The 13,599-nt window shown below is 44.8% G+C and overlaps 1 protein-coding gene across 1 annotated transcript in view; it reads right to left on the reverse strand.

Annotated features, from left to right (window-relative positions):
• The window catches only part of PRPF8 (pre-mRNA processing factor 8), a 32,079-nt gene extending 21,035 nt beyond the window's left edge, over nt 1-11,044 (reverse strand). The window contains exons 1-21 of the mRNA XM_006891020.1: nt 10,943-11,044; nt 10,269-10,437; nt 8,728-8,892; nt 8,417-8,635; nt 8,081-8,293; nt 7,226-7,351; nt 7,025-7,130; nt 4,824-5,014; nt 4,623-4,742; nt 4,341-4,530; nt 4,095-4,214; nt 3,852-3,986; nt 3,395-3,524; nt 2,803-2,999; nt 2,473-2,679; nt 2,184-2,347; nt 1,914-2,040; nt 1,599-1,791; nt 855-1,042; nt 478-716; nt 148-294 (exon numbers count right to left, since the gene is read on the reverse strand). Of these exons, the coding sequence (XP_006891082.1) occupies nt 148-294; nt 478-716; nt 855-1,042; nt 1,599-1,791; nt 1,914-2,040; nt 2,184-2,347; nt 2,473-2,679; nt 2,803-2,999; nt 3,395-3,524; nt 3,852-3,986; nt 4,095-4,214; nt 4,341-4,530; nt 4,623-4,742; nt 4,824-5,014; nt 7,025-7,130; nt 7,226-7,351; nt 8,081-8,293; nt 8,417-8,635; nt 8,728-8,892; nt 10,269-10,437; nt 10,943-11,042 (3,446 nt within the window). The 5' untranslated portion in view covers nt 11,043-11,044. The remainder of the gene's footprint in view (nt 1-147; nt 295-477; nt 717-854; nt 1,043-1,598; nt 1,792-1,913; nt 2,041-2,183; nt 2,348-2,472; nt 2,680-2,802; nt 3,000-3,394; nt 3,525-3,851; nt 3,987-4,094; nt 4,215-4,340; nt 4,531-4,622; nt 4,743-4,823; nt 5,015-7,024; nt 7,131-7,225; nt 7,352-8,080; nt 8,294-8,416; nt 8,636-8,727; nt 8,893-10,268; nt 10,438-10,942) is intronic.
• Nucleotides 11,045-13,599: the final 2,555 nt, after the last annotated feature.

A 13,599-nucleotide genomic window follows, 5' to 3' on the forward strand; every position in this document is an offset into this window, starting at 1 on the left:
AAGGAACATGTGGTTACATCAGGAACTCCCAGGAACTTCCCCTCAATGGCTAGGCTGATCCTGTCCTCACAAACCCATCCTACCTAGGATATCACCATATAAATCCCTTCTAATTGCTGTTTGGGTCCACAGGCCCAACTGACTCACAAGTTGACATCATGTTTCATGAGGCGCATGCGGGCATCTCGGGGCCAGCACTTCTTGTTGTTATAGCCAACGATGTTCTCATTGTTGGGGTCAGGGTGCTCTGTCAGGTAACGCTGGATTAGATCTCGAGCCTCATCTGCTGTGAATCTAAACCAGGCAAGATGCACTGATGAGACCCAAAGACACTGACATCCCCAGGCTCAGAGGATTTAATCTCATTCAACTCCATTTTAAAGCTCCAACGCCAGCAGCAAGCAAACTAAGCCACTTTCACAGACAGGGGATATGCCCCAATCCCATGCTGGGATCAGAACACAGAGAATTCCTCACCTGAAGAAAATGTGGATGCGATCAATGTATCTGCAGAAAAGACGGATAGGGTGGGCAGCCTCAGTGGCTATGTCCTGGAAACTGAGAAAATCATTTGGCATCTGTGGGGGTCCAGCCATCTCACTGGCTCTGTGGAGGCCCAGGACAAGTAAATCCATCACTAGACCATAGTACTGCACGATGAAGGAGGCAAACTGCAGGCCTCTGATAATCCCATATGAATTTGTATGGTTCATGTCCTAGAAAGAATGAATCACAGCTCTTTTAGGACCCATGGCTATGTCTCAGTTTTATCTAGAGCTTATCACCAGCAGAACCTTAGGCAACTGCTGAGACATCTCCCTCTCAACTCTCTGCCACCCTACTGAAACTGATACCTTGTAATTGATGACCACGTTGTTCTTGGCTGTCATGTAGTCAGCTATGTTGTGATCCACAATAAGTCGCAGCAGTCTATTAAGGAGAGTCAAGTCAATCTTTTCATACATCTTCTCAAAGCGTGACTCCAGCATGACATTGCACTCGCCCTCACTTGTCTCCCACACGTCCTGCAGATTATTGATCCCTGAAGAACAGGAAAGGAAGGTCTCCAGCAGGTTAATAATTGCCTTTCAGTGCTTAGTACCCACAATAGCTATCATCCTACTTATTAACTCAATTCCACTACTTCATCTGGAACGCTTAGTGTAAGCACTGCTCAGTTGACTATCAGTGCAATTTCTGTTACCACCAGTCAGTAGGAGAGTTGTGGCTGTTAGGGGCTAGTCAGTTAAACACGACTCATAGCGACCCTATGAACAGACCAGAACCGTGCCCTACTCGATGCCGTCATCATCACCTTATCTCTCAGTGTATCATACCGCGATGGCCTGTGTGTTGCTATGATGCTAGAAGCTATGTCACCAGCATTTTAAATACCAGCAGGGTTACCTACGGTGGACAGGTTCCAGCAGAGCTTCCAGGCTAAGAAAGACTAAGGAGAACTAGCTAGACACTTCTGAAATAACAGGTCTTTGAAACACAAGAATAATAGGAGAGCAAAGTAAACTGACCACTATGGGTATTTTCATGTGGAAAACAATTCACCCCTCTTCCTCAGGGGCAACCCGAGGAAAATTTACCTTGGCACCACTTGTAAACAAGCAGAGGAGGTGGTTCTGTGTCAGCAGGTTTGATCCAAGGTGGGAAAAGGCGGCGCTTGTCAGCTTCATACCACAGGTACTGGTCTAGGTAGGCGTCAGTTATCTTCTCCAATGGTTCCACATCATACACTGGTACCAGGTGGCTGTAGAGGTCCATGAACTCAATGCCCACCTGTGGGACAGGGAAGATGGCTCACAATAATCCACTAAACACTTGTAGCAACCTGTCACTCTGGGTGCTATGGATGAAGATCACAGCCAAAAAAAAGTCTGGACGTCAAGCATCTCACCCACCTCCTTAAAAGCTCTCTGTGTAAGCAGATGACGCTTGATGCGGGACAACGCCTCGTGAGGGTTGTCATAGGCTTGCTCGATCAGACCTAGCTCCTCTCTCTGAGACTGGTTTAAGCGAGACTTCACACTGGCAAAACAATAGAAATGGGAATGGGAAAACCAAAAGAACCATATAAACAAAAAACCAAACAAAGGACTAAGGCATCACTCTTTCTTTGGACTTTGACATTGATACCATTCCCTCCTACACCTATCAACTCTGTATCTCACCTGTAAGCTTCTTTGAGGCGCTCCAAGGCCAGGATAAGCAATTTAGTGTCATGCTTGTAGGAGAGCGGAGGGAATGGAATAGGAGAGAACCTACGGCTTTCCAACCAATGCACTGTGGTGGTGTACACGGCCACTGCTTCCTCTGCTGTGATGTAAGGCCCATCCTAAACAGGAGGATATAATGTTAACTTCCCACATATCCCAATTCTCTAAAGACAAGACATAGTCTCAACTCTGTAGTTCACTTTTCAGTCCACCCTCCCATTTTGCAGAGCTGAATGTGTCCAACCTTTAAATAGTTGTGTTGCCGCTCCTGTTCTGCCTTTAGGTAGAGTCGAGTGAGGCGACCCAAGTTCTTCTTGCAAACAGTCTTGTCCACAGTGGCTCCACGGCGAATTCGTTCACGGTTGTAGTGGGCAGTGTTAGTCCACCAGTCAGCCTTGGCCTTCACATATCGAAGGATCATATTTTCTATAGGTGTCGGCAGACCAGGGACCTGAACACATAAAAGGACACTGAGACAATGACAGGAGCCAGGCCTCCCCCTTGACAGTGTTGACACTGTAATCGTAACCTCATTCAGATGACGACCCAAGCATCCCGTGAGCAGGGAAGATACCTTCCAGGGAATGTTGGCCTTCCAGCAGCGCCAGGCTTCACTGAGGTGCTGCAGGATTGTCCGGGCCTTGTTCTGCTTGATACCTTCAGGCATCATGTCCAAAATGTCATGCATCACAGCTGCCCGAAGCTCCAGGTCAAAATGAGACTCCACTCGCTGCTTTGTCACGGTCTTTGCCACCCCCTTAGAGTGTCGGCCTAGAGGTTAAGGAAGGACCCACGGTGATAAAAAGATTGCTTTTAATAAGGATTTCTACTTTCATATCCCTTTACAAACCATGGTTACAAAGAAGTCAGTAAGTTCCAGCAAGTAAGTAAGTAAGAACATCCATGTGACTAGCACATGTCAAAAGACAAGTTACCTCAGATGCTCATAATAGGCTGAGGCATTTCCATTCCTGGAAACCCACTATAAGCCCCAGAAAAAGTCTGAAAAAACAAGATACTAGGTCAACTTTACTTGAGAGTGCAATGTAGAAAAAATACAGCACTTAGGGTTTCTCAGAAACTTAAAAGGAGTAGAAACAAAATGAAAAGACACACAGTCTACCATGAAGTGGTAAAAAAGGTCAACACAGGAAAGAACCACTCACCTTCAAACTGCCGGGCAAGAAGGTTGCCTAGCCACCGCTCCAACAAAGGCGTGATTCCACGCATGAAAAAGAGCCAGACTCGCCAGCCAGCAGCCCAGAAGCCACAGCCAGGGCCCTTCCCTACAGGACCCTATAAACCCAAGGAGAAATCAAGAATGTAAATTGGCAATTTATCTGAGTAAGAACAGATAACTAGGTAGAGACAAGGCAGCAGAGAGCAATAACGGAAAAAAACCCTGGGGTTCCTGCATCTGAAACAGGTGGTAAATGACAACTTTGGGGCAGAAACCAGGAATAAGATGCCCTATTTCAATCTAAAGGCATGTTTTGTGGGAAAATGTTGAGATAAAAACTTGAGAACAGCAATGATACACTGAGAATCTCTAAAGGTCTCTGTAAAGACATCCTTCAGTATAAAAATACAAACAAGTCTGAGGAAGTATGGACTAAGTCTCACCGTATTGAAGCGGTAATAGATGAGATGCTTCAGGTCCTTGCACATGCGAATCTGTCGCATCAACTTGTATTTGTATCGGTACATGCCCGTCAGCTGTCCCACATGGGCAAATATATACTGCAATCCATCCGCCAACTGTAACATAATCGCCTCCTTAGGCTCTGAGCTTAGACCAGGCCCCATGTCAGCCTAAGTCTCACTCAGCCTCCCCAGGTGGGCAGGGTTCCAGAAGATCAGCCTTACCTGGAAGGCATCTACGTTGCCCAGTCGGTACTGCACATGACTATCAACCACCAGCTTAGTTAGACGCAGAACTTCCCGACACAGATGAAAAGCATTCCCAAAACGAGATTTCTTTCTTTCCTGTAAGTGATGCCAAAAATGCAAAGAACAATCATTAATGACTGTCCCAAAGAGATGGACATCTAGCTCAGAGGCCAGAGAAAAACCAGTCACCTATGAATCCAAAACATCTCTAAAGTCAAGTACCTTAGTGGTGAGAGTCTTGACAGGCTTGAGGTTGAAGTTATAGTCCAGATGCAAGTAGTTGAGGTTTTTACGGTGAATAAGCAGGTTAAGCATGTTGTAGCCCTGGCGACAAACCTGCAGTCCTACCTCCACCCAGTCCAGTTTTGTAGACTGGAAGAATTTGGTGGCTTTGAATGAGCGGAAAAGGTATCTGAGGTTGGAATAAATGTGGGTGGGGGAGTGGGAGTTAGTCTATTGATAACCTTCGCAAAAAAATCTGGGCAGGTGCTTCTGACAACTTACCTCTTCTTTTGAGCCTTCGGGGGACGGTGCTTGAGGGCATTCAGCACATAGTACTTAAGCAGCTTCTGGTAAGAGACCCTCACCTTCACTGGCTGCCCAGCAGGACAATGTTCCCGATACCTGGAAAACAGGTCCACCTCATCAGGAATCTTTCCTCCTATGAATGTATCAATCTCACTCCATCCTAGGTAACACACTTACCAGTTCTTGACCAAGGGTATATCCAAGGCACGGCGGGTGCGACCAGAGCGTAGATTGAAGGGACGTGGGGCCCAAAGCAGAGCGATGCCATTGGCTGTGTTGTCTGTGTAGAGAGGTGTGTCCTTCAGGAAAGGTTCCACAAACTCTGGGAGCTCAAACTCTTCATCGTCATCCGGCAACGGTTCTTGGCTCTGAAAGAAGAAGCCCCAAGGGCTCAGCTCCCATGAACTGGGCATCGACCTGAGATGACAGAGGAACTCTCTGGGGCCAAGTACAGTGGCTACATCTGCCATGGAAACTGGGCTGCTTGACAAGAGAAGCCCTAAAGGGCCAGAGCAAAGGGGGCCAAGGGAGCAGGGAAACAAGCCAGGGCCAACCAGAAGAGCCAGAATTATTCCTCACACCCCAGCTGGCACAGTATCAAAAGCTTCCCAAAGGAGTTCCAATACTTTAGGAGGTAAACAGTGCAACCACCTCCTGTCTAAGCTCAAAACCTAGGTCTTGCGGAATGAGATACGCTCATGTTAAGAACACAATGGAATTAAGGATGAACTCTAAAAATACTGTGGTAAGTGAAAAGAGTCACAAATGGCCATGTCTGATTACCTTTACATGAAATCCCTAGAATAGAAAAATCCATATAAACATAAAGTAGATTAGTGGCCTATGACTTAGGGAATTAAGCACAAACAGAGGGTGACTGCTAATAGCTACAGGATTTCTTCTGGGGATAATAAAAATGTTTAAAGTTTACTGCAGTGATATGTACACAACTTTGTGAATTAAAAAATAATGGGGGAGAGGGGAATATACTAACATTGTGTTCTACACTTTAAATGGTTGAGTTAGGAGCAGTGCCACCAATCCAAAGGCACATAATTCAAATTCACCAGTTGCAATGTACTGCTTCCAGAAAACCACTGGAGGTACAGCTATGAGTTGGTTTTGACTCAATGGCACATAACAACAACAAAGTTATTCTCATCATGCAGATGATACAACCTTCCCAATTCAAAGTGAAGAGAACTTCAAACATTTGTTGCAGAAGATCAAAGAAGATCAATGTGGATTACTTCTCAACATCAAGAAAACAAAAATCCTCATGACTGGAACAAAGGGCAACATTGTAACAGAAGATTAAAAGTTGTGAATTGATTTTAAACCAGGAAGACATATTTAAACACAATGTCTAAACTCTATCCAGGCTTTGAAATAAAGCTATACTTGAATTAAAAAAAAAAAGTTGTCAACTATATCACTTTATTGGGTCCACAAGCAATACTCGTGGTAACAGCAATCAAGAATTCAAAAGAAAAAAAAAAGAAGTGTTGCATTGGGAAAAATCTATTAATGATCTCTCCAAAGTGCTAAAGAGCAAGGATGTAGTTTAAACAGTAAAGTACACCTGAATCCAAGCCATGGTCTTTTAATTACTTCCCATACATCTGAAGGGTGGACAATGAATAAGGAGGAGAGAAAAAATGCTTTTGAGTTGTGGTGTTGGAGAATACTGAACATCAAAAAGAACAAACAAGTCTGTCTTGGAGGAAATTTAACTAATGTGCTCATTAAACAAAGGATGGTGAAACTTGGTCTCGCTTTGGCCATGTTGTCTGGAGGGTCCAGTATTCATAAAAGGACAGCAGGTGGAAAAGGTGGAGGGTTAGAGAAACAGAGGAAGCTCCCCAATGAGATGGACTGATACAGTGCCAATAACAATGGGCATGATCATGGTGAGACTGTCAAAGACAGGACAAGGTTCAGATCTGTTGTTCAAAGGGTTGCTATGAATAATAGTCGACTATTTGGACAGAAGGATACAGACACACAAGCAGAGAGAGAGAGACCTAATGAAAAAAGACCAGAATAGAATAATGAAATAGAATAGAGTAATGAAAATGTGCAACAATGGAGAAAAAAATTAAAATAAAACAGAACAGACTAGAAAAGAGTCTATAATGTATTCTAATAAAGCGGAAATGGGTAATCACAAAAACCAAGGTTTTATCAATAAAGGCATTAGAGTCAACTGCTAAACTCTCCAATTAGTTTATAATAGCTCATGGGGAACATGTAACAGAAGGAAACTAGTCACCTTCAAATTAAATGTTTATCTGGTAACACCTTAGTCATGTTCAAGAAAATTCTCTAAGAGACCAAGGTCAAATGTCCCTACTATATCCTCCTTCCCTTCCTCTCACCTTGACTGAGTGCCGATGGGAGATTGGGTTGATCAAAGGATCAAAGTAGAAAGCTGGTAGGTCAGGATCCTCAGTTTTGATGAATACAACATTAGGAGTGTGGTACCTAAAAGGAAGGACATGTCAGTGAAAGTTCTCCTGCTCCAGCCCAACCTAACCACCAGCCTTCTCCTTCCCCCAATTGTATTCCAGCTCCCTCACCAGGTAAGGTGAACATGGTGGGGAAGATTGTTATACAAGTAAGGAAAAGCAATCTTGTATTCAGTGCGGATAGGCTGTCGGATAATGATCTTGTTGATATCATTGAATTCATTCCAGTCTTCATCCCTAGGGTACAAAATCAAAGGTGAGCAGACAAGTTTGGAAGTTACACTGGGATCTTAAGAGACAGAGAGTAATTTTTACTTGACCTTGTTGTTCTGTGCCATCGAGTTGCCTGCGACTGATAGCAACACTATGTACAAGTCTTAAACCCTGCTCTGTCCTGTGCCAATCTGTCTCCGACACACCTACACAAATTACCCTATCAATCCTCCTCATAGAAGGTCTTCCTCTCCTGTGCTGTCCCTTCACCCTCCCAAGCATGACATCCTTCTCCAAGGATTGGTCCCTCCTTGCAATATGTCCAAAGTATGTCAGACAAAGCTTCAGAATCCTTGCCTCCAAGGAGCAGCCTGGTTTAATCCTCTTTAGGATAAACCTATTCATTTTCTTAGCAGTCCATGGTATATTCAATACTCTTCTCCAACTCCACAGCTCAAAGGCATCAATTCTCCTATCTTCCCTAGTCGTTGTCCAGCTCTGTAACTGCAATGACCATGGCCTGTATCAGGTGCACCTTAGTCTCCAGAGTGACACCACTGCTCTTCAGTACTTTGAAGAGGTCCCTAACAACAGACTTTCCCATCGCAATACGTCTTTTAATTTCCTGGCTGCTGGTGCCAAGAGTGTTGACTGTGGAGCCAAGCAAACTAAAGCTGTTAACAATCTCAATCTCTTCACCATCCTTTCTGATACTTGTCCTAAGTAGTTTAAATCCCTTTTTTTCCAACTTACTGGAGATTGATGTCTCGAACGAGAGGTTCAAACTTGGGGCCTCCAGGAATGGCCATGTTGAGCGCCTTAGAGGTAAAGAAGGCTTTTAGATCAAAGAGATAGAAATAATTGTCATCTACCAAATCTGTCAGGAGTTGATTGGCCAGGCGGTAGAGAGTGGACATCATGGGCAGTGTGAACTGCCAACGCTGATAAGTGGAACCATTCACATACCTGGGACCAAAAAAAAGGACCAATCAGTAAGAATATCAGCTAGCCATGACATCTATACCACCTACTGCTCACGCAGGGCTCCCAGGTTTCCAAAACTAATAGGACAACTTCACCATCACTCACTTCCTGCTGTCCCTCAGAGGCTGGTGGTCATAGAACCAGTCTAACACAGGGGCATCCTCCTCCGGGTCCAGCTCTAGCTGAATGGCCTCAAGGGGCTCAACATCTAAAATATTGTCAGCATAGTCCAAGGGCGGCTCCTCATCATCAAAAGGGGGAAAACGCATCCTCTTGAAATGTCTCCTATCTCTCTTTTCTCGACGCATCATAATCCACATAGACCTGAAAAAGAAAAAATGTCACAACATTTCCACTGTGCTCCCAGACACTACTGGTCCCACCACCACCACACAGCATAATCTAGTCCCTCTCACCCCCACTGGGAGATGTAGACAGGCTCAATAACCCAGGGAATTTCATTGACGAAGGAAATGGCTCCTGTGATGTGGTACAGCACAGGCACATCCCGAATCTGCTCCCAAGGCATGGGCATGTTCTCCAGAAGCTTGAGGACTGCATGGGGCATGTACTTTAGGGCACTGTAGTATTAGGAAGGAAAAAGATAACTAGAATGACAAGGTGTTCATGCAGAAAAGCAGTATGATAATACAGTATTTCATCCCACAAAAAAATCATGGCATACACTTCAAACTCCCAAATTAAACACAGATAAGCCCTCTATGATCAGAAACTTTAACTCTTTCCAACCTCACATTGTACTAATTTCCACCTTAAATGTCATAATTCTCCAATAGTGAACATCAGTTCCCTCTCAATACCCTCTGAGCTAGCTTCTGATGTACTTTCCCAGAAAGAAAATATTCACCATACATTAACATAACCATTTGCTTCATGCCTGTCATGCTAATAAACTCTAAATTCCATGAAGACAGAGATCATGACTAACTTCTTCATTGCTATACCTATCGTGTTATGTGTCTATTGAAATTCAAAGGTAAAAGATTTTAGAGGTTAAATAAACCAAACACTGGTCACTGAGGTTTTAAGGAAGACGAAAGTACAAAGTGTTTCACTCTGGGATTCAATCCACTCATATATAAAGAAAAACTAAAGCAGCAACAAGATCAATTAGTGCAAGAAAGAAATAACGGAACACTGAAGAATGTAACTATGCAACGACTAATTTTTTTTTTATAAAAAGTAAAGGGGGGTTGGGGGTGAAATGTACAACAATGTATGAATGAAAATTCAACTTTTTGGTATGATTAAAATAACAATTTTTTTTTTAAAAAAAGTAACTGTTAGATCTGGTAACTCAGAATCCTAGTGGTTCCCTCCTTTCCCTAACACTACAATAGCTATCATCAGAGTCCTCACCCCAAAGGACAGAGCAACTATCCGTTATTAAAACCTATGGAGCGGTCTCTCTTCACCTTCAGCTGTCCAAGCATGAGGAGATGTCACCAGTAATGGATAGTCCTGGGCAACTGCTCCAGGTTCCTGATCAAAAGGAACTAGCAGACCTACAACCCTTAGCCAAATATCCTCAATGCCTGCAACTCTTTCTGGTACAACCGGCTGATCCACGTCAAGACCATGGGCCTGGAGCAGGCTGTCAACGGCAAAGGGATTGTGTTATCTGATGAAGAGGAGGTCAGGCCAAAGGAAGCCAGCCTATGTGCAGATCACCGTCAGTAAGAACACCCAGGCCACATTTAGCAGCATCCTGTGCATGGCTGTCATCTGCAGGGTCAGCGCCATCCTGGCAGCCAGAAGCCCTGATGGTGAAGAGGAAGCAGATCTGCCCCACCAGCAGCAGCTCCTGAACACCTGCTGCCCCTACAATAAGGACCACTAGTCTCAAAAAACCCCAAACGAACAAACAAAAACTTAAGAGAGCAAGGGGAAAGGAAAGGAGCTAAATTTCAAATGCAAGAATTCAGATGTGCCTTACCCCAAGTAGACCCTTTTGTCATGGCGGAACTTCCTGTTGGTCATATCTCCATGGTCTCGAATAATCTTTCTAACATGTTCGGGAGGCATGTCTTCCTTCTGAGCATCCACAAATCCAAACTTCCTCTTTTCTGCATAGCGCTTGGCCTGCAACTGCTGCCATTTTCGGGCTGCAAAGGCATCTCTGTTTTAAGAACTGCACCCCACTGGACTAAAAAGCCCCATCTCTAGCCTTAGAGTAAGCTTCTGTCAGGGAGCATCCAGCAGGGAAGGGTAATAATGTTAACTCCACCCATGCAGAATGTGCACTTTTCACCAATTCATCATACTCTGCTTCCCTCCCCCTTGACTTATATTACAGACTTCACGTTCTTATTATTATCTCTCTCCCTCCCTGCAGTTTAATCTATATAGACAGCAGATTTGTTTGTTTGTTTGTTTTTTTCGTTTTCATCGCTATTGCATCCCCACTGTTTGGATCAGAACATACAAATAAGAGACACTTTATAATGCTTTCTTTACTACTTGAAAAAGAAAAGGGGCTTCTGAGGGAGTTGGCACTTGCTGATCTGTCAAATGGTAGGGGTGGAGGAAAGGGTTTTTAAACCAGCTGCGCGCACGCGCGTCCACCCGCCTGCAGGGCCCGCGCGCGCAGTGCCCACACATGGTGCTCACCTTTCTCCTGCAGCTTCTCTTCTGACATGTAGTCCGGCAACGGGGCTAGAGGGCCGGGCACCGTATTACCCGGCCCTCGGTAAGGAAAGACTCCGGCCATGGCCGGAGGGTCTAGTGAGCGGTGGGAGTGAAAAATCAATTAGCAACAGGGCCTGGGCCCAGAAAAAGCTCAACAACAATGCGCCCCCAATTTCCCCCCCAACACCCTGCAGTCTCGCCTCGCTCTAAATATACTCAACCTATCCCAGCCCCTCCTGCTTCCTTATGCCACCTCGATTCTAGCAGCCCAGCCCTCAGAGCCCACCACGTACCCCCACAGCTCCTCAACACAGAGACAGCCACTTTCTCCGTAACGCAATGGCGGCAAGGCTACGTCCGCTGCGCGTTCCAAACACCGGAAGATGAGCAACGGGGTATTTGCAGTTGACCCAATAGGCAACGGAAATCTCTGATGGATTGTAGAGAAGACCAATTAGAATTCCGTACTAGGAGCTGAGGGGGCGGGTCCATATGCCGAAAGAATTGGACGGCAAGGGGGTGTGGTAAAGTAGGCACAAGCCCCGCCTCGCGCACTTTGGAGGGGTCGTTTAGACATCTTCCTCTAAACCAGCGTACTGGGTTTCTAGTGTTAATGAAGCTTCTATAGTTTTAATTTGTGTAAATTGAGCATTGTTCTGAGTATATTCTCATAAACATGGATTTAAGATGTAAGACTAACTTCTAGACCTCAGTCTTTTTTCATCTATAGAATGCTCCCAAAGAACCAGGCACTGGGGTTTTAACAGGAAAACAGCCTACTTCAATCTCTCAAAGACCTCACCGGGTTGGACAAGCCGGTTTGAATCCAGCAGCTGCTCCTAAAGAGAGCAGGCAATCTCTTGCTGTGGATTAACTGCCTATTAAAACCATTTGGAAGGTCAGTTATTAACTTTACGCTGTAATAGAAAGCCCCAGGTAAGGGCATTTCAACCGGACTGCAACAGTCTGAGGGGAGTTAGTCAATAGAACCTAGAAAAGAAGAGACCACAGGGAAGCTCCATTGTTAGGAATCTTTTCCTCCTCTCTATATTCTAACCCGATCCCCTGCCCTCCAGCCCGGCTGCTGGCCTACATGTCACATGAGAACCTGCAGGAGAAAGGTGAAGACTGTGTGGTGGGAACTGGGCCTAGAGGAGGGTGGACGCGCGTGCACACAGCTGATTTGAAACCCTTTGAGCTGTGGTGTTGGAGAAGAGTACTGCTTATCCCATGGACTGCCAAAAGAACAAGCAAATATGTCTTAGAGAAAGTGCAGGCAGAACGCTCTTTAGAGGCAAAGATGACAAAGCTTCATCTCACATACTTTGGGCATGTTGTTACTGCGTACCCTATAGTCAGTCGGAACCAATTTATAACTGACCTTCCAAAGGGTTTTAATAGGCAGTTAATCCACAACAAAGAGATTGCCTGCCCTCCTTAGGAGCAGCTGGTGAATTTAAACCATATGCTTTTGGGATTATAGCACAGTTTTTTACCAGTAGGCCACCAGAGCTCCAGTACAAAGTTTCGTCACATACTTTGGGTATGTTGTTAGGAGAAGTTATTCCTTGAAAAGGAGCATCATGCTTGCAAAGGTGGAGGGTTGGCAAAAAAGAGGAAGGCCCTCAGCCAGATGGATTGACACAGTGACTGCAGCAAGGAGCTCAAATATGGGCTGGCACAGGCTGGGACAGGGTTCAGAGTAGTCGTAGAGTCAGTCATACCCGACTCAAATGGCACATAACAACAATGATAGAGTGCAAAGGGAGCTCTGCTGGAGGCTTAGTGGTAAAGAGGTATGCTGCCAACTCATATGCACACAGTTTGAATTAACCAGCTACTGCATAGGAGGAAGATTGGCAACTTTCTACCATGCAATTTACTGCCTCTGAAAACCTGCTAGAGGGTCAACTATTGTAAGTTCTGATTTGACCATATATAATAACAAGAAAGAGTGTAAGGGGAGGTCTGGTGTCCTGGTGAGTAAGGAGTTGTGCTGTCAACTAAAAGGTAAAGAGTTAGCCCATCAACAAATGAATGCATAGAAGAAGCTGTGGTATATTCACACAAAGGAATACTATGCAGCACTGTAAAAAGAACTCATGAAATACATAGTCAATAAAACATCAAGGATTCTGAAGCTTCATCTGACATACTTTGGTCATGTTGTAAAGAGAGACCGGTCCTTGGAGAAGGACATCATGCTTGGGAGGGTGGAGGACAGGCACAGGAGGGGAAGTTTGGTGACTGGGGTAATCGGGATGAGTGTGTCAGAGACAATGAGATTGACACAGGACAGAGCAGAGTTTAGGGCTGTTGTACATAGGGTTGCTATGAGTCGTAAGTGACTCAACAGTTCATAACAACAACAAATATATATATATAATCATATCAAATTACGGTTAACATTGAAGACTGAGAATCTATTATGTCAATGGTTTATTGTTCAAAATGGCTTTCCTACCCATTGACTTTAACTTTGCCACATGGATGGGCAGGGTGTGTTAGTTTTTCCATAAGGGGATTGGCTAGGCTTGCCATTGAATTGAGTGGATTCAGCAGAAAAAAATTGGCAATTTCAACACCAACAGAGAAAGCGTGTCTTTTGGAACAGAGATTCCTATGCTACCCAGGCCAGA

Source organism: Elephantulus edwardii, unplaced genomic scaffold, assembly GCF_000299155.1.
Source record: "Elephantulus edwardii isolate Elephantulus edwardi_28Jun2011 unplaced genomic scaffold, EleEdw1.0 scaffold00094, whole genome shotgun sequence".
Lineage (NCBI taxonomy): Eukaryota > Metazoa > Chordata > Mammalia > Macroscelidea > Macroscelididae > Elephantulus > Elephantulus edwardii.